Source organism: Natrix helvetica, assembly GCF_964273705.1.
Source record: "Natrix helvetica genome assembly, chromosome: 6".
NCBI lineage: Eukaryota > Metazoa > Chordata > Lepidosauria > Squamata > Natricidae > Natrix > Natrix helvetica.
The window spans coordinates 49,841,787-49,868,564 of NC_138553.1; the positions used below are offsets into that span (position 1 = coordinate 49,841,787).

General features: G+C 41.3%; 1 protein-coding gene across 6 annotated transcripts in view; it reads left to right on the forward strand.

Annotated features, from left to right (window-relative positions):
- The window catches only part of TAFA2 (TAFA chemokine like family member 2), a 260,303-nt gene that overhangs the window by 8,889 nt on the left and 224,636 nt on the right, over positions 1–26,778 (forward strand). For 4 of the 6 annotated variants that reach the window (XM_081956691.1, XM_081956692.1, XM_081956693.1 and 1 more), the window contains exon 1: positions 23,526–23,648. The exons of the other annotated variants lie outside the window; for them this stretch is intronic. In XM_081956691.1, the coding sequence (XP_081812817.1) occupies positions 23,623–23,648 (26 nt within the window). In that variant the 5' untranslated portion in view covers positions 23,526–23,622. Of the gene's footprint in view, positions 1–23,525; positions 23,649–26,778 lie in introns of those variants that run through there. 6 annotated transcript variants of the gene reach the window in all.

Consider the following 26,778-nt stretch of genomic DNA (forward strand, 5'->3'; position numbering starts at 1 on the left):
CCAGGTTTCAGTGTCCCCAGGAAGAAGGTGTCGACGCTCTCCATTGTTCCTGGCCTCTGGGACTGCTTTACGCCTTTTCCCCATTGGCGCTCATTCCCAGAGTGATCAGGAAGATACTGGAGGAATGGGCGGAGGTTCTCCTGGTGGCACCCTACTGGCCCAGATGGACTTGGTTCGCCGACCTGACCTGCCTTTCCATTGCACGCCCCTGGAGAATTCCCCAGGAGTCGGTCTCTCTCAGCCAGGGGGTGGTTCTCCATCCGGAGCCCCAGTGGCTCAAACTAACCGTCTGGCACTTGAGAGGGATCTCCTGAAGAGGGCCAGGTTCTCCAGCAAGGTCATCAGATCAATTCCAGCCTCCAGACGCCCTTCTATCACCAGAATCTATGATGCCACTTGGGCCACCTTTGCTCGCTGGTGTATGGAATATCAAATTCAGCTTACTGCAGCTTTGCTCCCACAGACCTTGGAGTTCCTCCAAGAGGGCCTTGATAAAGGTCTATCCCCTAATACATTGCGGCACCAGGTAGCTGCGTTATCCACCGTGCTTCCATACGGCACACACCAATCGCTCAGCAGACACCCTGAGGTGCGTAGTTTCTTACGGGGGCTTCCAATCTAAGCCCTCAAGTCGTTCACCGCTATCCCTTCTGGGATCTCTCCACAGTGCTCAGAGTGCTTACGGCCCTTTGAGCCTTTCCCAATTCTTCCTTGAGGCACCTGACTCTTAAGACTGCTTTCCTTGTCGCTATTACATTGGCTGTTTTCAGGCAGAGAAAGTTATTTTGAAGATAAATATGATGCAAGTCATCTAGGGCTTTATTGAATACAACTCATTTGAATAGTTCTCATAAACCTATGGGTAGTCAATATAAATCTCTCAGCAGAAGTATTATATGTTTATAGTGGTAGCTTACTTATATAAAATTTTACTGACATGATTATTTCGAAGATTCTTGATTTATTTATTAATATCATAATGTCTATGGTGATTCTCAGTCATCCAAATCATGTTTGTCCCAAAAGTGCTTTTTCAAAAGCAACTGGACTTTTCCCCCCCTTTAAGACATTTTCCTTCTCATCCAAGAAGCTTGTTAGTCCAGTTGCCTTTATTAATAGCAGTTTTTGAAAAGTCCAGTTGCCTTTATTAATAGCAGTTTTTACAGGCATTTTAAATCTAATAACCAATAGTTCAATGATTGCTAAAAAGTAACACTACTTTTGATAGACTGAATTTTAAAGCTATGTAAATTCAATTACCATATTTTTTGGAGTATAAGACACACCGGAGTATAAGACGCACCAAGGTTTTGAAGAGGCAACTTTAAAAAAAAGTAGGTAGGTAGATAGAGGAATAGACAGGGAGAGAAAGAGAGAGAAATACAGTAGGTAGGGAGAGAGAGAGTAGTTAGGTAGGTAGGTAGGTAGATAAAGGGAGAGAGAGAGGGAGAGAGAGAGAGAGAGAGAGAGAGAGAAGGTAGGTAGGTAGGTAGAAGGATAGAGAGAAATATATATGGAGAGAAATACAGTAGATAGGGAGAGAGAGAGTAGTTAGGTAGGTAGGTAGGTAGATAAAAGGATAGGGAGGGAGAGAGAGAGAGAAATAGAGAGAAAAATATTGTAGATAGGGAGAGAGAGAGTGTAGGTAGGTAGGTAGCGGGACAGAGAGAGAAATAGAGAGAGAAATATAGTAGGTAGGTAGGGAGACAGAGAGTAGTTAGGTAGGTAGGTAGAAAAAGGGATTGAGAGAAAGAGAAATAGAGAGATAGAGAAATACAGTAGGTAGGGAGGGAGAGAGAGAGTGTGTAGGTAGGTAGGTAGAGGGATATATAGAGAGAGAAATAGAGAGAGAAATACAGTGGATAGGTAGGGAGAGAGGGTGTGTGTAGGTAGGTAGGTGGGTAGGTAGAGGGATAGAGATAAAGAAATAGAGATTGAGAGAAATACAGTAGATAGGTAGGTGTTTCTGCTGGCACAGTACTTGATCAATGTAATTCTCATCAATCAGTTAAAGAGCTTTCCAAAAGGGGGGGAAATGTTTTTGCAATCTGCAAACCTCCCCAAAACGGCCCTTTTTTCACAAAAACGGGCCTGGTTTTTTCCCCCAAAAAAGGCATGAATATTCTTGGGGGGGGGCTTGTAGACTGCTCCCGGGGGAGGGGGGCAAAACCAAGCAAAAAAATGGCCCATTTTCCGCGAAAATGGGCCCGTTTTTTGTCAAAAAAATTGCATGCATAGCCTTATGGAGGTTTATAGAGTGCTGCTGGGGGCCAGGGGGAGGGGCAAAACATGACTTGTTTTTCGCTCATTTCTGCCCTCCCCAGCCCCCAGGAGCTCTCTGAAAGCCTCCATAAGGGTATGCACGACTATTTTGGTGAAGAGGCGAGGTTTTGGGAGGCAAAAAATGCTGTATTCGATGTATAAGACGCACCCAGATTTTCAGCCTCTTTTTTGAGGAAAAAAAGTACGTCTTATACTCCGAAAAATACGGTAGTCCTAATTTATCGGTTGATTCCAAAGGTTGATCAAAACAGGCTCTATTTAAATGGATATGGGGAATTAGTTCCATAAATAAGTCACTGATCCAGAAGAAACTGACACTTTTATTTTGGTGATTACACCGAGAGCAGGTTTTTCACTACAGCTCTTAACAACCTTGCCTTTTATTTAGTACATCTTGCTGTACTGCTGTAAGTTATAAATAATCCTTTCCAATTTACTATGTTTACTTATAAGAACAGTAAATAATTTTTTAAGGAAAAATTACTAATTATGAACGTAACAAATTTATTCAGAAAATATGCATAAAAGATTCAATCACTAGGCTATCACAGAAATTGGTTTCATTTGCATAATATTTTTATTGACGGTTTATCTATGAAATATATATTTTATATCATTCATAAAATAAGATCCTTTTAGAATGCATTTAATCATGGACATTTTTTTTTATTACGTAGATAGTATTTCTTTGGTTACATTCATATGTGGTTTTTTTTTAAAGAAAAGTGAACATTTTTCTATTTTCCCCAATAAAATGTATTATTTAGTGTAAGTGTAAAAAGTTTCATGGCATCATATTTAGGTCCCTTCTCTCTTTATGCACATTTTTAATTAAAGTTATATGCAAAATTTTACACTTTTATCACTAAGTTCAGCCTCTAAAGTTTCATGCTAGGAATGTGTTTGTGAGATTTCTAGAACAGAAAAAGATGAAATGTTATTTCTCTAGGTATAACTTGTGAAATATGATCCAATGGGCTTTTCTTTATCCACAGAGATTATACATGCAGATTTACCCTCCACTAGTTCATGACATAAATTAACCTAATATAATGTTATAATTAATGGGAGTAAACTATATTATATTGTGGTAATGAAACAAGACTATGAAGGAACCTTAAAAGCATCCTCTCAAATTAGTAGATTGATCTAATGTCTTCTCTCCCTATCATACCTCCCCCACCCCATAAATATGGAAGGATGACTGAATAGACTATACCGAAGAGGAAATGTTTTGAGAACATGATTCACAGAAGATGTCAAATCAATTTGTCAGGTTGGTAAAGAATGTTCAGGAGAGGAATTGAAACTAAATAGTATTGCAGCATTTTTGTGTAATTCAATTGTATAGCTGTTTTGGGAACATTGTGTCTTTCTGGGTATCCCATCTATGAAAAGGACATTTTAGAACTAGAAAAGGACAGTGAAAAACACTCTTAGCTTGGAGCACATTTTCTTTAAAAGAAGGTGTTATGTTTAGAGGGTTTTATATATGGAAGTTGGACTTTTGGCTCCTTATCTTACTTGTGACCTTCCAAAGGGCATTCGTTGGCTATTATGGGAATCTATATGCTAAGAAAATAGGTCTTTAGTGTGATCTGGCAAAGCTGTTATGTTTCTACATTGCTATGTGAACTGGTTGCAGACGAAAGTGCTGTGTTGTGACAGCTCTGTTGTTGGCAATTGACAATAGTTATTTCATACATTTAAGTTATTTATTAATATTGCCTTGCCCAGCAATGAAGAAACGAATGTATACTTAGTCATATTGATAATGACTGAGTTTGCACATGAATGTAGATAAATGTACAAACAAGTTCAGGAAACTGAGTGACTTGGATGTGTTTCTAACAGTCCTAGATAGAATAGATATTCTTTTCTCTCACCCCCTGCTGTACCGTCTAGATACATCGGTCTTCAATTGCCAGAATTATCAGGAACATCCACTTTGCTGATAGACTGGTGGCAGTCAAGCACATCAGGCTTAGAGAAATTGGATTAGAAAATGATGGAAGATTGATGCAGTGCAATGTATTAATTTGCTAAGAGTGTCATAATGGAGAGCTTTGCTGGAATAATTTGAAAAACACTTATTTGGTTTCTTATGACATATGTCTTTAATTTGAAGCAAGACACATCACTGTTTTGTCAGCAACTTGCTTTCTCTATAGTATTTTAAAACTGAAAAATAATTTGTCATTCAAATACCATCACAACCCACTCACTGTATATGTTACTGTATTTTTTTAGTCTCTGCTGTTTGTACAGTTTTTCATCTCTATATAGTTAACTGCCTTCAATGTTTCTGCAATGTTTCTGAATGTCAAATAAAAGCAGACTGAGAAGAGTATAAGTAAAAAGAAGGGCATTATAACTCATTTTATACATTACTTTTAGGAATCCAGTATAATTACAATATCACCTGTTCCGATTAGCAGGTCTGGCATAATTACAATCTGTCCCTCCTGGCAAATGTATTATTATCTGGCTATCTTAGGGGTTTTTAAATTTGTGGTGTCTGTTTTAGGGATTTAAAATTTATATTTATATTAGCTTGTACAGTTCTTTTAATTGCATTTTAACCTCCTCCAAACTGTACATATTTCACTTTTTTATTGTATTTTGTGATATTCTCTATGGACTGTACACCGCCCCGAGTCCCTTCTGGGAGAGGGGGCGGTCTAGAAGCACCAAATATAAATAAATAAATAAATAAATTGAAATTAAAATTCACCCATTTCACTGTGGGAAAATGAAGCATGAATAAATTCAGAAACTTTATTTAGCTGCTGGGTTGATCTTCCTCAAAAGGGAGAATGAGATAATAGATCTGGGAATAATCCGGTGCTGCAGGATACAACTAATGGCCTTTCCCCGCTATTAAGTCAGTGCAATTCATTCATTTTAAAATGGCATGAAATAAACTATTCCCAATGCCAATCCTGATTCTGTATTTGTTGTGAATCACTGTCAAATGTAATCAGTTGGTTTTCCTCCTCAGAGTTTGCTGCCCATTAGTTTCATCACGTAACCAACTAGTGACAAACACCTGGGCTTTATGACAGCCCTTGGTGAGTCTCCCTTGACTAAATAATCATATGTGATGATCCCAGAAGTAACATTGGGAATGGGGAGGAATATTCTGCTGCAGTTGTATCACTGTCCAGTTCTGGTTCAATGGAAGAAGAGATTGAAATTGACTACAGGTAGTCCTTGACCTAGCACAGTTCATTTAATTTGATTGCTTCGCTTGCATGCACACCAAATGCACGCTCCGCGTGTGCTCGCATTTGCACATAGATAGGTCTGCGCATGCGCATTTAAAAATAAAATAAATAAAATTTGTGTAATTGTTTTGCGCATGCGTAGAACCAAAAATCAAGATGGCGCCGCCATAGGAGAACCGGTTTGGGTGTGTGGCAGGCCTCAGTCGCTGCCGGTTCCAGCAACCCAGGCTGCCAAACCACTACCGGTTTGGCTGAACTGGTCTGAACCACTAGGAACCCACCACTGCTTAATACCATTTTCACACTTATGACCGTTGCACATCCCCATGGTCATGTGATTTACATTCAGATGCTTGACAAATGGTTTATATGTATGAGAGTTGCATTACCTCAAGGTCATGTCATCCCCTTTTGTTAACCTTCTGACAAGTAGTGTCAATGGAGAAGCCAAATTCACTTAACAACCATGTTATTAATTTAACAACTGAAGTGATTCACATAACAAATGTGGTAAGAAAAGTCATAAACTGGGGCAAAATTCACTTAACAAATTTCTCATCTAGCAACATAAATTTTGGACTCAATTGCAGTCATAAGTCGAGGACTACCTATACTTGGTGGAGAATCATTATTCTCTGGAAACTACAATAAAAGGAAGTCTGCTGCATCTAAAGATAAAAATACATTTCAAACTATTGTTAAAACACAATAAAAGAGTGAAAAGATCCTTCCCATCCAGTTAAATTAAAGTATTGGAACTCTGCTTTCAAGTCCCTTATCTTGCTGTGGGAGAAAGCTATAAAAATGGGCTGTGGTGAGGAAAGGAAGTGAGCTGTATAAAAAAGACTTCAGGAAACAAAGTACTGCCTTTTCACATTTCTCCCCATGACCACAACTGGATTTTGTGGGTTTGGTTGAGGGGGACCTACTGGCCCTAAATCAGTCAAGGAGCTTCCATAGGTCAATAAGGGCTTAAATCTGGGTTGTATTGATCAATAACTTTACTATTACCCCAGGCTAGTCTTGTTAGAACATGCTTGTCCATGGTTAAAAGAAAATGAAGTCAATGTGGGCTAACACTAAACTATGCTACTAGTCTCAGGTAGGATAGCAGAGGAGATTCTCTTTTCTCCACAGTTGAAATTTTACTGTCCATCTGGCTTTATTACTTAGAATGAAGAAAAGTAACATCTTGCCCTTCTTGTAAAATAGTATTAGGTTTTGGACTGCAGGTAATCTTTGACTTACAACCATTTGTTTAATGACCATTCAAAGTTATAATAACACTAAAAAAATTGCAATGACTTACAATCATTGCACCATCTCCACAATCACAGGATCAGAATTCTGACATTTGGCAATCAGTATGTATTTATGAAGTTGCAGCATCCTAGGGTCACATGGTCTCCATTTGTGACCTTCCCAGCTGATTCCCAACAAGCAAAGTCAATGGGGAAGCCAGATTTGCTTAATGACTGCATGGTTTCATTAACAATTACAATGATTTGCTTAACAATTGTGGTAAAAAAAGATTGTAAAATTGGGTGTGATTCACTTAACAACTGCTCTATTTAGCAAAAGAAATTCTGCTCCCGATTGTGATCATAAGTTGAGAACTACCTGTAATTTTACTATTTTTTAATTACATTTAGAGATGTCACTATTCAATAATTATAGCAGACATTCTACTTAACTTTTAAAAAATACTTTATGAGAAATTGTTCTAATAATAAATGAGAAATGAATATAAAAGTGGGGAAATGACCAGACAGGAAGAATAAATTGGGAGAATATGTTGTAATGACAAAAATAAATAAATGACAGTATATATCCATAAGACAAGTTTTACTAAATTCAAGCAAGAATGGCTCCTTATATGCAGTGTATCACAGAACTAGGCAAATTTAGATACCTGCAATATGGTTGTAGAAACTTCAACAGAAACTAACAATGAGTAATGTTTGATGTAAAATTCAAATTCTTAATGATGGCTTGCATGTTGGGGATTCATATGGAAAGGAAGGGGAGGATATAATCTACTTTATATTGTTTTCACCATGGCTTTCTTTTTTAATTTAAATGCAGCAATCTTTTTATATCACTTTGCTTTTTTCCTATTTTCCTAGCATTTCAATATTTTAATGCTCTTTTTAATTAATATTTGATTAATAGATAAATTTAAAAAAAGAAAAGGTAAAAGAAAAGGCCCACAACCATAGAGCGCACTCCTAGAGTGGCCGATGCTTGAAGAATCGGAAGCCGAGTTCCGGTGTTGGAAGCCGGAGAAGAAGTTATGCTCGGAGTGCAGCGGCGGTAGCTGCAGGGAGAGCTGGGCCAGGGCATGGTGAGGCTGGGAGGCATGCGAGCTGGGAGCAGAACAGGTGCTTGCGCAACCACCCTCTCCAGCTGGGCAGAGCTCCATGCACTGATGTAGGGGGTATCCCAAATGTGCCAAGCCACAGGAGCTGGGGGGCGGGCAGAGCGCCACGTGACTTGGCACCTTAGGGATACCCCCTAGGTCAGTGAATGGTGCTCTGCCCGGCTGGAGAGGGGGTTTTCTGGGTGGCTGCTCGTGAGCGTGGTCATCTCATGGCTGCTTCACCCCTGAGGCTGTGCCCGGCTCTTTGGGAGCCTGCTCGCAAGGGAGCAGCCGGCTGGCAACTCCCCCCTCCAGCCAGGCAGAACGGCACTCCCCAACCTAGCAGTATCCCGAAGGTGCCAAGCAATGTGAGCGCCTTTCCCCCCCGGCTCCTGTGGCTTGGCCCCTTTGGGATACCGCTAGGTCAGTGAGTGGTGCTCTGCCTGGCTGGAGGGGAGGTTGTCCAGGGGGCTTATTTTCAGAGGGGGCTTATATTTTTGCCCACATGAAAAATGCGGCAAGGCCTTAGTTTCAGGACAGGTCGTATTTTCAGGGAAACATGGTACTTGCCTTGGAATATTATGCTCTACATATATTAAACATTACACACACACACACACACACACACACACACACACACAATGGCTGAGTGTGTGTGTTCCAGCATAACTCTGGAACGCCTTGAGCAAAACAAATACTGTGGGTGTTAGACACCCCAACATCCCTCGGGGTATGTATTCTGTTAAGATACAGCCTGTTGTGCCTTAAAATGGCTTCTACTGCAGTGGATTTGGTAATGGCTTCATAGTACTCCACAAGGGGGCTCTCTATGGTAAGGGGGAAAATCCAACATAAGAAATTAGGTTTGTTTCGGACATTTTCAACAAGGCTTTGATTATTTGTAACGCCTGTAAATAAAATTACTTTCATTTGACACTATGCATATAATTCATTCCTTTTCCTGTATATTATAGGATTGGGATAAATAAATACCTGGGCAACACTGGGTTATCAACTAGTTATACATAAATTACAATTCCCAACACTTTGTAGTTATTTTGTTTTACTAATTGTTATTATTCTACCCAGATGGTATTTAAATCAATGGAAGATTGATTTTTATTAAGTTAATTGATTTCAGTGTCCCAGTCTTCTGTATATTATTTTGGGAGACAGATAAGAATATTCCCATACTTATTAATGGCTCAGTCAAGGAGTTTTACTTTTGACTTTGCTCTTAAAAAAATTGGGATGTTCAAATCCCCTTCAAATTTAGCCTCCAAGGAGATGAATTAAGTAGAAAATCTATTAAAACGACCCAAATCTGTCAAAAGGAATGGATTTGAAACTATTGCAAAGTAGTCTGTAAATGTCTGTATGAATTTGGTATGGTTAAAGCTATATCAATTATGATCGCCTAATTCTGGCTACAGAGAGACATGAAGAATTAATTTTCAAGTTTTTCTGTACTTATTTCTATCAATATATGCCAATATTGGTATACAAATGTGGAGCATAGCAAAAACAGTAGAATTGTGCCATATCTATTATTTTCAATTTTGCTCTGACATTTTGTTCTTAGACAAATGAACTATTCAAATATTACTAGAGGCAGAATTTTGGGATACATTATTATTTCAGTAAAGAAATATCATATGTATAGTAATGAGAAATGAGCTTTTGGGATAATTTTGATTTGATTGGTCTACCCTGTTGGTCTGTGAACAAGCTTCCACCAGAAGAATAGACAATTTACCATCCAGTCAGGAGGAGGATCCAAACTCTTTGTAACAGGATGACAAGGCAAATCAACTAGAACATAAGGTGACCAACTTTTTTACAATGAAAAGGAGGACAAAACACATTCTATTGTCCAAAATGCTAAGTTGACCAACTTTTTTACAATGAAAAGGAGGACAAATAAATTGGAAAAAATATATCGTAAATAAAAGAAATATTTTATTCATTGCCACAATAATACACTAAAATATGATATATGCATAATAAAAACATTTGCAACATTTTATATTGCAATTATGCTTACATGCCTGTTAATTATTATTTAAATGAGTACTTTTCCATTGAATTAATATTTTTTGTCAATGTATCATCTTCTAACAATATATTGGAAATATCTGAACAAGAAATATCCTTCATATTGAATTTTACGGCAAGTGCTGCAGCTAGAGTATCAACATTCAATCTCGATTTCTCACTTGTCCAAAAATCATTAGCAATTGAAAAAAACTCTTTCAACTGCTGCATTAGTTCCAGGGCAGCACAACGTAAATTGAACAAATATAAATAAATGTTCACATGGAATATGTTCATTTTTGAAATGGCTGAAAATATCCACCCATCTTTTATCAATTTCAACATGTTGATTTTCCCATTGTATTAATTTTTCAGAATTTAAATATACATCCAGTCTTCTAATTTCTTCAAAGAGACAATTGTCGTCTATTTTAATGTCTAGCATTTCTTTAGATAAAAATTCAACACAAGATTCAATATCTGTTCAATATACTTGCGATGAAGTAAAAAAAACACCATTAAAAAATGTTTAATAAAACGTGAATTGTACTTGCCTCTGAATAATTGAATATTCACTGAGAAAGAAATAATTACCGTGAGTCATTCAATTGCCAACGTGCTGTGAGTCTACTGCGTGCGTATGTGCCATGTTGTGTTTCGGTAAGAAGTAAACAAAGCCACTTGCATGTGGCGCTCTCTCTCAAGGTCTCCCGTGCGGAGCGCATGCATCTCATAATCACGTCTTATACCGCACTATACCGAGTCTTGATAAATTGTCATGTCAAATACAAATACGTCACATAACGCACAACAGATTAGTCTTTAAATATCGAAAAGGAGGACATGTAGGAGGACACTTTTCGAGGGAGGACAGAACTTACAAAAGAAGGACTGTCCTCCCTAAAGGAGGATGGTTGGTCACCTTATAGAACAGAACTACATCAACCACAATTCAATTCAACTAACACATTGGAAGAAATATCCATCTGGTTCAGTTCCAAGCCAGGACACTGGAGACAAAATGGAGGCTGGAGGCTGATTGGAAAGATGGTTTAATGATGAACAGAACCACCAAGACATGGTGCAGCTGACCACATGGAGTTGAGAATGAGGGGGTTTTATACTTTCTCTTGGGCTTTGCATTTGAGCTTCCTATTCTTGTGCAAGAACATGTATTCTATTGATTGTTGTCAGACTCCAATAGAGCCATGTAGCTGGCTCTGTAGGTTGAGAAATTTGGTTGAAGTTTCTGAGGGTGATGCAATGTCCTTAGGAGATTGTGCAATGTAGTGAGCTCTGTGTCTTAGTGGGTTAATCCTATTATGTCCTGAAGGGTCATGTCTTAATCTCTTCACCCTGGTGCTGAAGGTCTTTGGTTTGTAGATAGGCTGACCCAGTCATTCTTAATGGGCACAAAATATCTGCTGGGGGCAGGGAGCTGGGGCTGAATATCTGTCTCCCTTAAGATTTTTTATTTCTCTTTTAGGGAAAATAATTTATCCTGTCTTTTAAAAATATTCCTCAACATATTTCATTCTTTTAGGAAGGGTGGTGGTATCTTCTCACAACATTAATCACAATTCAATGGACACTTCCCAAGTACCATCTAGCCACAAAAAGAATTCAAACTTGTACATATTAAAATGCAACAAGGCTACTACCCTACTCCTGGGCCATTGTAGTAATGTGGTATTGCTGGAAAACTTCAAAAGCCTTCATAATCTAAACTTTATTGCAGATCTTCCTGAACTTAGAGAACGCTAAAGAAAATATTTAAGGAGAAATGTTTCGTTTTAGGATTATGTAAAAATAAGATTACTCAGCAATTTCTTAGTAGAGCAGTTTGGAATAAAAATAAGATTGAAAACTGAAGTCATAATATTGCAGTTGCGCTGAGGTCTTATCTTGACTGACAAAATATCAGAGTCCACATAGTAGTGAACAGTGATGTGCGGTGAGCTTTACGGCTGGTGAGGCTGGTGACGTCATCAGCGTGAGCCGCGGTCCCCTTCATGTTGACTCAGGAAGAAGGGGAATGGGACCACATCAGCCTCCCTACTGCGCATGTCCCATTCCCCGCCTTCCTAAGTCAACATGAAGGGGACTGCGGAGCGCGCTCCGTGGGACTGCGGCTCACGCTGCGCGATCCCTCCTCCGCGATCCCTCCAGCCTCCCTCCTGCGCACATCCCATTCCCCGCCTTCCTAAGTCAACATGAAGGGGACCACAGAGCGTGCTCCGCGTGACCGCGGCTCGTGCTCCGCGTGACCGCGGCTCGTGCTCCGCGTGACCGCGGCTCGTGCTCCGCGTGACCGCGGCTCGTGCTCCGCGTGACCGCGGCTCGTGCTCCGCAGGACCGCGGCTCGTGCTCCGCAGGACCGCGGCTCATGCTCCGCAGGACCGCGGCTCACGCTCCGCGGTCCCCTTCATGTTGACTTAGGAAGGCGGGGAATGGGACGTGCGCAGGAGGGAGGCTGAGGCTAGAGGAGCCTCCTGCACACGTGGTCCCATTCCACTCCTTCCTGACTCCTGAGTCAACATGAAGGGGACCACGGAGCGCTCCCATTCCCGATCACGTGTGCAGAAGGCTCCTCAGTGCCTTTTCCCTTTTCCCTTTTTTTTAATTTTCATGATGAGAGTGGTGCGGCTCTGCCTCCCCTGCCTCCCCTGACCGCACGTGAAGCTTGCTGGTCTCCTCAAGAGTAAACTGCCACCAGGTAGTTTCATAGCGATTCCTGGTTTCTGTACAGCAGATGTAGGCAATGTTATCTAAATAATAGTGTTGTCTTCTATCTTTCCTCATGCCAAATCATTTTTGAAATATGAAAACCACTGCGTTCTTACAATTGTATCATTGTCTTGATTTTGCTAATGTGCATGCAATTTTAACAAGGCCACCATTCTTTCTGGGTGCAGTCCTAATTAATAGTTTTTGTTGCATTTGGCCATTTTCAAAGAAAGCAGTGCAGAAAATGTTTCTGTAAGTTAATTAGCGGCTTCTATATGAGGTAAACAGCTGGTGGACAGTTCTACCAAAAGATCTTGCTACTTGATGCCATTTTTTTCAGATACAAAAAAATGCCTTTCTCCTTATTACTTCTGGCTTAGTCACTCTTTAAAAATAGACTACTTAGGCCAGGGGTATCAGACTTGCAGCCCATAGGTAGGATGCGTCATGCACTGGCCACGCCTACCCCCAGTTTAGCAAAGGGGAAAAAAGTTGAGATAACGTGACAACAACGTGACTTGCAAGGTTGACACTCATGACACCCAAGGGGAAGAATTCCTCTTATTCATAAATGTCAAATAGAAATGTTTATCATCACAGAGATTTGTGTTGTTTACATGATGACATCATTATAGAAATGATTTCATTTGCATAATGATATCATTTCATAAATAATGTAAAACCAATGCAGAAATGTGGTCCTTTGCATGCAAATTCTGTTTTATTATTTTAGTATATATTGAAACTATATTTTTACTCAGGAAAATTCATTTTGTAACTGCTTACATAATTTTTAATATGAAAAAGCATTTCATCAAAAAAATGAAATAAAAAATTATGCATGCCTTTGATTTTGAAAAATATACTTTACAATATAGTTTCATGGAGTAACTATACAATCTATTACTTGCTGGATTTTTAAGCTAGCAGAACATCAAGTAAGTAATTAGAAGCAAACTACTTAATGACTATTGGATAATGTATTTTTCTTATTTTTCTCATTAATAGTGAAATGTATAAAAACATTAATTATGGCAGTAGAAATTCAAACATATACTTTGGAATCATTACTTGATTAACTTCCTTTCCAATAAGTGAGATAAGTAAAAGGAAACTTAGTGAATAGATTTTTTTCATTCCACAACCATAATGCAAAATATTTTTGAAAGGCACAATTAAAAGTTGTTGCATAGTATAAAAAATAAACAGTATAGTAGAACATTTTTCTTTATGCTTCCATAAAGCAAGCAAGAAGATGTATAAACATCACCAACATCATCCTCATCATCAGAGGTAGTATTCAACCAGTTTGGACCAGTTCAGGTGAACCGGTAGTGGAAATTTTTACTGGTTCAGAGAACTGGCAAATACCACCTCTGGCTGGCCCCTCCCTGCCCCTTCCAGGCATCCCCACACATCCCATTTTGGCTCCCAGGTAACTGCAGGGAGGCTTGCTAGGCCCAAAATGGGTCATGGGCGGGGGGGGGGGGAGCGGTGCCCCAACCCCCGTTTTGGCTCCCAAGGGGCTTCAGGGAGGCTTGCTAGACCCAAAATGGGATGTAGGGGGATGTGGCTCCCTAGGAGCGAAAACGGCGCGAAGGGGAGGCTTGCTAGGCCTGCTCCCTGTTTTGGCTTCCAGGGGCCCTCAGGGAGGCTTGCTAGGCCCAAAAGGGAGTACGGGCAGTGCAGGGCTGCCCCCATGTCCCGTTTTGGCTCCCAAGAGGCTGCAGAAGTTGCAGGGGGGGGGGCTTCAAGAGAGAAAGTAAGCCTTCAAGAGAGAAAGTAAGAAGGAAGGAAGAAAGGAAGGAAAGGAGGGAGGGAGGGGAGAAAAAGAGAAATAAAGAGGGAGGGAGGGCAGGAAGAAAGAGAAAGAAATAAATAGGGAGGGAAGGGAGAAAGAGGGAAGGACAGGGAAAGGGAAAGATATATGGATGGATGGGTGGATAGAGGGAGGGAGAGAAAAAGGAGAATAAGGAAGGACCAGAAACCCTGGCACTAGATGCAACTTCAAAAGATGCTTCTGACTCAGAAGTCATCTAGTCCAACCCCCTGCTCCAGCAGGATACGTTATATCATCTTGGTTATTTTGGTGCCTCTAACACAGAGGAAAAATTCCCAGAAATCCCCAGGCATTGCCAACCTCTCCCTCTTAGTAAAAAAAAAACCCTAGAGCAAAAACTCCATGCAGGATTAAAAAGAAGAATAGAAAAGGGGGATGCTGTGTATTGTTTAATGGACTGCTAAATTGGCAAAATGGACTGCAAAATTGGCCACACCCACAAAGTCACACAACCTGGCCACACCCACCAAGCCACATCCACCAAGCCACGCCCACAGAACTGGTAGTAAAAAAAATTGAATCTCACCACTGATCATCATATATTTAAATGCCATAAAATACATTTTGCGGTACAATGCAAACCAAATGAAAGAAGAAACAAAGTGTAAAAAGAGAAAGAACAGTAGGTCTGGGCTTGATTAGCCAACAGAAGACATAACATAAGGGAATTAGATTCTTCGCTTAGGCCCTGGGTTAGGATAGGTGGCAGATCCCTTGTGGAATTATTTGCTTGTTTTTTCTTTTTTCTTTTCTATATTTGTAGTTTTGTACTGTTTGCTTTAAATTGTCTAGAGTTGCAGTGAAGTAGGGTAGTCTATAAATTAAAATACCTTTTATTCATAATAAATACTGTGTTCAGTCTCCAGGTACTAGGGACAGTTAGTATTGTAAAATAAAAATAAAAGTCTGTTCACTTTAACATAATATTTAAATAATCTAACCAGTGATTTGTTAGTTTTCAGGGGAGGCGTGACTTTTTAAAAAATGTCATATTATTTATATGCATTAGCTGGCTTCAAAATATTTATTAATATTAAATGAAATGCTATTTTAGTGTATATTGCTCTGTAATAGCCTATTTAATGCAGTATAAATATGAGGTAAGCTCTACAGTTCAGGCAGAGCTTAAACATAGAGGACAGCAAGCTTTTGAATCTGCAAAAGAAATTATTTTAGACTAGTGCTCAAAGACCAACCAATCTATTTCTAAAACTAAGGAAAAGAATATTTATTTTTAATAGCTTATTGTTAAAAACAAGACCCCCCCCCCCCCCCGACTTTTCCAATTTAGGACTATATCGAAATCCTGGCTCCAAGACTAAATCTGGCAGAAATCTTACCCACTTGGATAAGATTGATTTATGAAAAATCTTTATTGCAATAAGAATGAAGCCATACAAATGACTGATTATTCATTGCCAGACAGTATCAAGGTGCATCCATGATGGTTCCAACTCATTGTTTCTTTCTCTGCTTTTGCGACAAATTAACAGAGCTGCAACATTAGGTACAAGGAATTACATAACTGCTCTAGCTGGAGAACCTTGCCCCCCCCCCCCACCTCTACTTGTATAATGGGTAGTGAAAACTACCAATACTGTTAATACACTGAAGAAGATATGCAAGTATAGTTAAGGAAAAACAAGAGACAGCTTAATCCTGGGGAAGAAGAAGAAATTGTGAGAAAGAAACTCAAAATTACTCTGCCTGGAGTCAGTTAGTCTCAAATCTTTACAAATGTGTCAGCCTTTCAAGACCAGCTAAATCAGGAAGCAGACAGCACAAGGATTGCAGAAACACTATTTTATTGTTGTAGGGTATAATAACAGAATCTTAAGAGGTTGATTTGAAGGGCTGATGAGTTTGTAAAAATTTGAGATGAATCAAAATACACATCTGTTTTATTCCAAGCTAAAACATTTAATCATGGTACTATACCAAAATTATAAGCATTCATAATCATATATAGTATATGTGTTATTTGCAGTTAATATGTTTTATAATGCGAATATGGGATTTCATTTTTCAAGGACAAGTGCTATATGAAGACTTCTCATGAAAAATAAATCAAATATTGTGTCTTGTGTCCTGTTGCTTTGATTACCTAGTATTCATCGCTGTTTCATTTGAGCTCTGTTCTCAAACAATTTCTATAATTTTCCTTCCAGTTTACGTCAAGGAGGCTTATTCTAAGTGTTGTGCTTTGGAGTAAAGTAGAATAAAATATGGATTAAAAATATAAGAATGAAGACGTAGCATAAAAGGGACAGTTAGAAGCTTGCTTAAAGGGACAGGGAAATGTCATCAGCCTTCAACCACAACATGTTCCAGCAAACGTCCCTATGTCAAAAGTCCAAAACCACAAGGTTCAATTAAAGTTCGTTAATGACACGTAGTCCATACCTGTAACAAAAGGAGAAGTAAGACCCCCATCTCCTTATAAGGCTTTTTCCTCAAGGTAACCAATAAGAAATGAGTTAAGTTTCAGTTTACGCTGTTTTTGAGAATGTATAAGAATGCGGCTTCGATAATGAAGATCGTTCAGAAATTGCAAGTTAGCCATGTGCTAACTTTCTGAACCTGGCTGCCAAATAAACTTTCCTATATCCTGAGAAATCTAAGTTTGTCATTTTCTGCAACAGGAGGACTACGTTAGCTACGGCTGCTTAGATCTTTATTTCAATTACAAGCAAAACCCTTTTGAAGTGAAGTTTTTGTATTAAATCAAAAATATTATATGTAGAAAAACTTTGTAAAATAGGTGAAGCTTGTAAGATACCTGAAGTCTATTTAATAACAGACAAAGATTTTCCTTGAAATAATTCAGTTTGTTATCATTGTTGTCAAAGAATCACATTTAAGTAATTTAGTTAATCCAAATTATATATTCAGGGAAGCAATTTGATTGTAGGCTAATGGTACTGTTAGATCTGGGCAACGAGAGACAGACTGCGGACACGAAGTGACTTAACAGCTCTTTATTAGTAGTAGTAGTGATCCAGCTTGCTCTGTGGTCGGAGGGTTCCCCTTTTATAGGGATCGGGTACGCCCCTCGACCAATCAGAACGATACCTGTTTCCCGCTGTAGCAGCGGACCAGAGGGGAGACTTGCCACGATATATGCTAATATCTAACACCCCTCCCCTCCTAGACGGAACGTTGCGGTAGGTAACATAGTCTTTTAGGTATGTTGGGGGTTGCCTTACTCGGGAGGAACGTCGTGGTTCTGGTTGGTCAGAAATGGTTTCCTGATCGGATGCTTTTCCCGTTCCACGTTCAGGAGGTTTCGTGCCCTCGTTGCTAGGGCGTTCCGGAGTCTGCTCGGTTTCGTTGCCTGGGGGTTGCTCTGCTTCGTGCGTGTTTTCTTGTTCCGAGCTTGGTTCGCAGGTGTCGTAGTTTTCTATGATGGGGCTCTCGCGTGGCTGACTTTCTGTAGGCAGGAAAATCTCGTCTTCATTTAGAAGGTCTGAGTGTGCTAGGCGACCCCGAAGTTGATCGATGTGCCTTTTCCAGTTCCGCCCATCTTCCAGTTCCAGCAGATACGATCGTGGACCCGTGATGCCAATGACCTTTGCCGGCATCCACAATGTTCCCCCTGCATAGTTGTGGGCGTATACTGAATCCCCTATGCTAAAAGACCGAATTTTGCTTGTGGAGTCTGGGGGAGCTGTGGCAGAGTAATTTGGGTGAAGACGGTCCAGGTGAGACCGTAGACGGCGGCCCATGAGTAGTTCAGCGGGGCTCCTACCCGTCGTTGCACTTGGGGTGATATGCTGAATTAAAAGGTAATGATCAATGCGTGTTTGCCAATCACCTGGACCCATCCTAGCGAGGGCCTCTTTTGCGAATCGTACCATTCTCTCCGCCTGTCCATTTGATGCCGGATGGAATGGCGCGACGAGGGCGTGCCGAATTCCCTGACCTGCTAGATATGTCTCAAATTGCATGGCCGTGAACTGGGGCCCGTTATCGGAGACCAGGAGGTCGGGCAGGCCATGGGTGGCGAAAAGTCGCCGTAGAACCTTAATGACTGCCTCTGCCGTGGTTGAAGTCATTAGGACTACATCTAGCCATTTTGAGTATGCATCCACAACTATAAGGAAAGTCTGACCTTGGAATGGCCCTGCGAAGTCGATGTGTATTCGCGACCAGGGTGCTTTAGGTTTCTCCCATTCTGTGGCGGGCGCTTCCGGGGGTGCTGGTCTCGATTCCTGGCATGGGTCACAAGTGGCCACCCACTCCTCTATTTCTTTGTCCATGTTTGGCCACCAAACGTAACTTCTTGCTAACGCCTTCATCCTAACAATCCCCGGATGACCCACATGTAAAGCATCTAATACATTCCTACGTAAAACATACGGAATAACAACTCGATCCCCCCACAATAAACAACCTTGCAACACTGAGAGTTCGTCCCGTTTTGACCAAAACACTTTGAATTCTGGGCCCACGTTTCCCTTCGGCCACCCCCTCCAAACCCAAGTTTGAACTTGCTTTATTAAATTGTCTTTAGAGGAGAACCTTGCAACGTCGTATGAAGAAACCGGTCCAGAGTCCAAACAGTCAATGAGCAATACCGGTACTTCTGGAGTGGGGTCTGGCAGAATGTCAGGTAATGGGCAACGGCTGAGTGCGTCTGCGTGTCCGAGAGTGGAGCCCGGTCGATGAATCAATTTGTATGAGTACGCAGCCAGGAAAACAGTCCACCTGGTCATGCGTGGAGAAAGGGAGACCGGAGTGGGGCGGTTTCCCGCCAAAAGTCCCAACAACGGTTTGTGATCTGTAATTAGCTCAAAATCGCGGCCGTAGAGGTATTCGTGGAAACGTTTTACTCCAGCTACAGCAGCCAGCGCTTCCCTGTCCATTTGGCTGTAATTCCTTTTGGCCGATGAAAGAGTTCTGGAGTAGAAGGCGATGGGCGCTTCTTTTCCGTCGGGCATCCTGTGGCTGAGGACTGCTCCAACTCCGAAGGGTGATGCGTCGCAGGTCAATACCAGCGGTAGGGTCTGGCTGTATTGGACAAGCAGTGAGTCAGTGGTGAGCAGGCGCTTTACCCCGGCGAAAGCTGCAGCTTCGGATCGTCCCCATTTCCATGGTGCGTTCCTCTGGAGTAGACGGTGTAGTGGCTCAGCAACGGTCGCCTTCTGCCTCAGAAAAACGCTGTAGAAGTTAAGTAGTCCGAGGAAGGCCTGCAACTCGGTCTGATTTCGTGGTGTGGGGGCGTCCTGGATCGCCTTAATTTTCTTTGAAGTGGGGTGTATTCCCTGACCATCGATTCTATAACCCAGGAATTCTACGCTAGGCACGTTAATTTGGCATTTTTCCTTTTTGAGGCGGAGACCCTTTTCTCTGATTCTGGCCAAAACAGTTCTGACTCTTTTATTTAATTGCTCCTCGTTTCCAGCGGACACCAAGATGTCGTCAAAATAGGGGACGACTCCCGGTATCCCTTGCAAAAGTCGTTCCATGACGCTCTGGAACAATCCTGGGGCAATACTCACACCGAATTGTAGCCGGTTGCATTTGAATGCTCCTCTATGCGTCACTATAGTTTGGGCCTCCGCTGTGGCGCTATCAACTGGCAGTTGCTGGTAAGCTTGTGCCATGTCTAACTTAGCAAATACCTTTCCTGGCCCCAACGAGTGCAATAAGTGCTGTACTACAGGCACAGGATATGCGCTCTGTTGTAGCGCGACATTAATTGTGCATTTATAGTCCGCGCAGATGCGGACTGATCCGTCTGGTTTGACTGGGGTCACGATGGGTGTTTCCCAGCGCGTGTGATCCACCGGCTCAAGGATTCCTTGCTCCACTAACTTATCTATTTCCTTATCTATTTTTGGGCGGAGTGCAAAAGGCACTCGTCTCGGTTTAAGTCGGATTGGCGCCACTTTGGGGTCTAAATTGAATGATATTGGTTTACCCACATACTTACCAAGACCGGGGCTGAACACATCCTCGAACTCCTTAAAAATCTGTTCAGCGCTGCTGTTTCTCACGGCGTTGATTCCGGTGACTTCTAACCCCAGGGCTTCAAACCAATCAAGCCCCAGAAGGTTCTGTAATGGCGCGCTGGCGATGGTCACGGGCAGCTGGGCTTCGATGTCCTTGAAACGGATTTGGAATGTGCCTTGGCCCACGATGGGGACTTGGTTCCCCTGGTAGTCTCGTAGCAGGACGTCTGGAGCGCGTAGTTGGCTCTTTCTGAGGCTAGGGATAGCCTGTTTCATGGATGCCCATGAAATAATCGTCAGGGTCGATCCTGTGTCAACTTCTAGCTCGCAAGGTGAGCCCTCCAAGAGGACTGTGACTCTCAGCCTTTTTGGCCGCTTAGGGCGGACCTGATGTATTGTGGTGAGATACGTTCGCAACTCCTCTCTCTGGGTCAACTCTATCTCATCGTCTACATCCTGAAAATACTCTTGTTGAGCGTCTTGATAGAACGCTCTTTCAGCTCTTTGTGTGTATTCTCTCTGGGGATACGCTCGCTCAGCTCCTTGTGAGTAATCTCTCTGGGGATACGCTCGTTCAGCTCTTTAGAAATTTTCTCTCTGGGTAAACACTTGTGGATTTCTCTCTGGGCGCCCTTTTTGATTTCGCCAAGCCCCTGGGTTGGGCTTCTGTTGGCGGTACATGGGTGGCTGCCGTGAGGCAGGGACTCCGCTCCGGCACACTCGTGCGATGTGCCCAAGTTTGTTGCAGTGCGAACAAACAACGTTCCTGAACCTACAAGTAGACCTGGGGTGATTCCCTCCGCAGCTTGCGCAGGGCGGCAAACGGAATCCGGGTCTCCCCCCAGGCCTCAAGTGACTGATCTGCATCAGGTGACTGTCCTCGAACTCGGGATTCTCGTAGTCGGGGCTTGTGCCCTCGTAGTGTACTCTGGTTTGCCTTGGTGCTGGCTGATTTACGTTGGCCCCTCGTTGTATGGTCACCGATGATTTCTCTGCTGACTCTGACGCTCTTGCTTCGTTTAGTGCTATCTGTAAGGTTAAATTCGGGTTTGCCAACAGCTTCTTTTGTAGTGAAATGTCTCTTAACCCACAGATGAGCTGCGCTAAGATGTGCTCGTCCAGATCCCTGAACTCGCAGTGAGTTGCTGCTTTTCGTAGGGCTGCAACATATTGATTGATGGATTCTCCCGCCTTCTGGTTCCTCGTGTTGAATTCCTTGCGGCAGACATGGCGGGAAGGTTTTGGCGCGTAATGAGTTTGCAGGGCCTGTTGCAACGCCGTCCACAATACTGCCTGTATTGGAGTAGGCGCGGTGAGGTCTCTTGCCGTGTTGAAAACTTCTTTTCCGCAGTAGCCGAGGAAGATGTTTTTCTTCCTGGCGTCGGTGATTCCCGTGTATTCGTTCGCTTCGAGGAAACACTCGAAACGAATCATGAAGGCTTCCCATTCGTCGTTCGCTGGGTCGAATGGAGCGGGGGGAGCGTGCATCGCCATCTTCTTTGCTTGAATTTGCCGCGCTGCGGTGACCTGAGATGGCTGCCGGAATTTCTGCCGAATTCCTGGGCTGGATCAAATCCGGAGATTCTGAAGGTAGCGTTCTTCGTCCTATCTGTCTCTCAATCCCACCCTCATCGCCAATGTTAGATCTGGGCAACGAGAGACAGACTGCGGACACGAAGTGACTTAACAGCTCTTTATTAGTAGAGTAGTGATCCAGCTTGCTCTGTGGTCAGAGGGTTCCCCTTTTATAGGGGTCGGGTACGCCCCTCGACCAATCAGAACGATACCTGTTTCCCGCTGTAGCAGCGGACCAGAGGGGAGACTTGCCACGATATATGCTAATATCTAACAGGTACAGTGATAACTTCCTATTCTAGGATATTATTTTGAAAATTGGAGGAGAGATTTGTGAGTTGTAAAATGTGATGCTTCATTACAACATAATATATGTTCTTCAAATACCTAGGAGAAATTCCATTAGAAGATCTATTGTACTGCTTAATGCAATCTCACTAGAGATTTACAGAATGCATTCTTCAGCATAAATCTTTCACTCCATTTTTACTCATTGGATTGCAAAAATTCACTGCCATTGCTTTCCAAAGTTGATAAATTTTCCATTATCTATACAATGTCCCAGGGACTTAATTTCAGCAGCTGTTTGACTGCAGCAGTTCTTTTCTGTCATTCTCTTGTGTCATTAAGAACCTCATAGGACTTCATTTCAGATCTTGGAACAGGTGCAACATTATTCTTGAAAAGACATGTTCTATAAATTAAACTGTAAGTTGGATTGATTGTCTGTTAAAAATAGAGGCCATTAAAATGTTACCGGGATTTAAAGTTCCCCAATATCCTCTTGTTCTTTCTGTTCCTTATTCCTCAGATAGTCTACAATCTTGTATCATGAGTGTCCTGCGGCATATAATGAATACTAAAATATGTGTAATGTGTACAATCTCCAGTCCCATATTGTAAATTGGTTGTAGATAGGTGTGCTGTTGAAGGCCCTCCACTCTCATGTAATGCTAAAGCAGCTGAAAGACATTTTTAAAAGGTTTTTATGAGGTAAACATTAAAAATATTGGACATAGTGCAACATTTCTACCATAGTCATTTCCATAGAGTTTTTGGATTTTACAACAATAACAGTTTATATCTGTTACCTAGGTATGTGTAGTCAGTCAAATTACCTACCCATTAATCCCAACTGAAAGACATTTTCATGGAAGTGTGGTCCATACAGAGATATCTTATACAATATTGATTGTGGCATTTTGGAATCAGTTATTTCTTACTCAGTGTTGTTGTTGATGATACAACATCTTTAATTCCAAAATTTCAATATGATTCAACTAGAATAGAAAGCTTTAAAATTTGTAGTATTGAATATTCTCCTCTTTTTTGTTCTGCTTTTTGGACAAAAAAAAATGAACTTGAAATCTGGCTCCTTCAAAAATATACTGATTACTTTTTGTATTACTTTTTATGCATAGAAACATAAGAGTTTGAATCAATGTGAATTCTTGGTTAAGTTTTGTCCTATGTTGTTTAAAATTTATTTGCTGCTATTATAGACCCTTGCTGCTGATCGGTGTATTTCCAGTATTGATTAGCTGTGGCCATGGAGTAGTTAGAATGCAGTGTTGACATCTTGACTCTGCCTACTGCCAGAGTTTGATCCTGACTGGCTTAAGTATGACTCAGCCTTCCATCCTTATGAGGTTAGTAAAATGAGGACACAGATTGTTGGGGGCAATATGCTGACATTGTAAACCACTTAGAGAGGGCTGTAAAGCATTATGAAGTGGCATATAAGTCTAAGCGCTGTTGTTATTGCTATTGCTATCTACTTATAGAAGACTTGACTGTTGGCTGCCTTAAAGGTAGGGTTTGGTAGACGGACTGTGTTTTGTGGAGTATTTGTCGATAGATGATATGTGGAAAATCTAAGAAAAAAAAGCAATTTCCCCATAGCATGGAAGAAGGTTGCGTAGTTTTGGTTTTCCTAAAATTATGGTACAGTGCCTTCCAATGGCATTTCTGATGAAAGTCATAAATAATTTCCTGTGATTAACATATGCTTTTGTTACTTATTTATACCCAGTTCTATCACCATTCTTCTATTTTGACCATGAATGGGAATTTAAAGATGATTTCATCATGGATCATTATAATGAATGAAATGGGTGAAAATGGATGGTGATTGATGAAATTTCTAAATGTAGCTATCATGTACGCAGTAATGCATGCTTATATGTATACTCACTTCTTTGTGAGGTATTCCCACTGAATATAATGGAACTTAAGTCTGAGCAGATATATCTGCAATGCCAACCTGGTTTGAATTTTTTAATCTGGAATATATTGAAAGTTAACTAATTTTAGAAAGTTAACTAATTTAATTGTAGGTTGTTTTTGTTTTTTTTATGCAGTACCTCATGCAAGGAGAGCAAGAATAATATTCAGGAACTGTCTGAAATATAGGCATTGCAAGAGCCTCTGGCAAACTGCAGTAACTGAAATGTTCTCATTTTAATAGATTTTAGCAATGTTCTATACATTTTAGTAATGTTTCATATGTTTTGGCAATACTGAGCTGCATATAAGGCTAGGCAGATTTCTTTTTGCCTTTTGAAAACAAAAATATCTAGACAAGTGGTTTGAAATAATAAAATTTATTCCAAGGTATTAGATCTCTCAGATCGTTACTATGATAATAGGTTTCTGGGACCCAAATCAATTGATATTTTTTTCCTCATAATGAATAAAAGTCCCTTTCTCAAAGAAAATATTTGATGTAATTCGGTTGAAGATTTCTTGTCTAAATATACAAGGGTAGCACTCTTTGTTCTAACACTGCTATTTATAAAGGAAAGGTGGGGGATTAGGATGACATCCAATTCGGCATTTCAGATTTCTGCTTGAGCACAGTTCTTCAATCACTCTTCCTTCTGAAACCTCTGCAAATTTTCTAAACACTTGAGAACATATTTGGGGTAGGAACATTGTGACTTCAAAATTATGAAATTGGCAGAAACATCCAGATCAGGCTGTGTGATTTTTGGAACTGCTTTATGGGTTTTATATACAGTATATGCTCAAGTCAATAGAACCACACAAGTTGATTGATTGGAATCATGAGCTGTCCTGAACCCTTAATTGACAGTGTGATGCATGCAGTTAAAGCCAAGCAATAAAATCAATATAACCAATAATGCAAAAAATACAACTACAATAAAATAGAGACGCACAAATAGAATGTTCCAATCAGATGAAAACAACAACATGGCAGAACAAACAAAAATGTAGAACAAAGAAACCTGCCATAAATAGTCTGAGACACTATTTTAGAGTATAAGAGAGACAAAATATAACTTGCTCATGAAGCATATAATCAGTTAAACTGCTTGATGTAACAGCAATATTTTTGCCTGGTACTGAAAACTCTTAAGGAATACAGCAGATGAACTGTTCCAGATATATTAGGCTTCCAAAGTCTCTAATGCCACTAGTTAAGAGGGCTGTTTTAGAGAAAATAGCTCCCCAAATAGCCATTCAATGAATGTCAGTATGAGATGTCAAGATATGGATACGCAAATCAACAATTTCAATTGTACCTAAAAAAAAAACCTGAAACTAGTGAAGTTGAAACAATGTTGGCATATGGCATAATATGATTATATATACCAGATAAAGATAGCAATTTTGTGTTGTATTTGGTATACCAAATGAAACTTACACAAACACATATTGCAGAACCTGCTTACTAAAAGACTTTTTAAATGAAATCAAAATATATATTAACTTTTGGTTTTAATGTTGTGATATATTTTAAAATGAATATAAAGCTGGAAATTTTATGTTGTGAAAAAATATTTGATATCAAGAATAGAAATCTTTAGAATAGAATATAGAATCGGGTGGGTTTCAAAATTTATTACTACCAGTTCGGTGGGCGTGGCTAGGTGAGGGGCATATGACTGAGTGGGAGTGGTCAACTTGACATCACTCATGTACACTCAGTCACATGACCCCCCCCCCCACAAGCTGCGCCCACCGAAACGGTGGTGAAAACGTTTGACAAGGGGGATGGGCGCCAGGCTGCGGCTCTTCGTTGTCTCCCAAACGGCACTGGGGGCGAGCCGAGCAGCCTGCTGTTGAAGTGACGGCAATGTGGGAGTCTGGCGCTCAGGGTGGGCAACGCTAGCACACTCCCAGCCACACCCTGCGGTGCCTCCGCCGGCTCAGGGCAGCAGATTCAGCTGCAGCCGAGACGAGCTGAGGCTGCAGGGAACCCCCCGCATGTTGCATCTCCCTCCCAGCCTTTGCTCATGCCTCCACACTGTTTTCAGGTGCCCAGTTTGCTGGGCTGCCCCCATCCCCTCCGTGGCATGGAGGTGTGGACTAAGGCTGGGAGGGGGATGCAACACATGGGGGACTCCCTGCAGCCTTGGCGCATCCAGGCTGCAACTGAGTCTGCTGTCCTGAGCTGCAATAGTAGAGGCGAAGGCACTCCCCTTCGCCCTTGGTGGTGGGGGAGTGCTTTATCACACGCCTCCTTTCTTCACTCAACTGCTACCACTGGGATGCCACCAGGGCAAGCGAGGGAAGGAGAGGAAAAAGAAAAGAGGCGCAGCCCCTTCCTTCCCTCACTTGCCCTGGCGGCACCCAGTGGTAGCAGCCAAACGAGGGAAGGAGGTGTGTGATAAAGCAGCCCCCGCCACCAAAGGTGAAGGGAGCACCTTTGCCATCTGCTATCATGCACCTCCTTTCCCAGGATTTACAGGATGCCTTTCCCCACTCCCCATCATACGGGGCTGCTAAACCCTGCAAGAGATTTCCTAGCCCGGG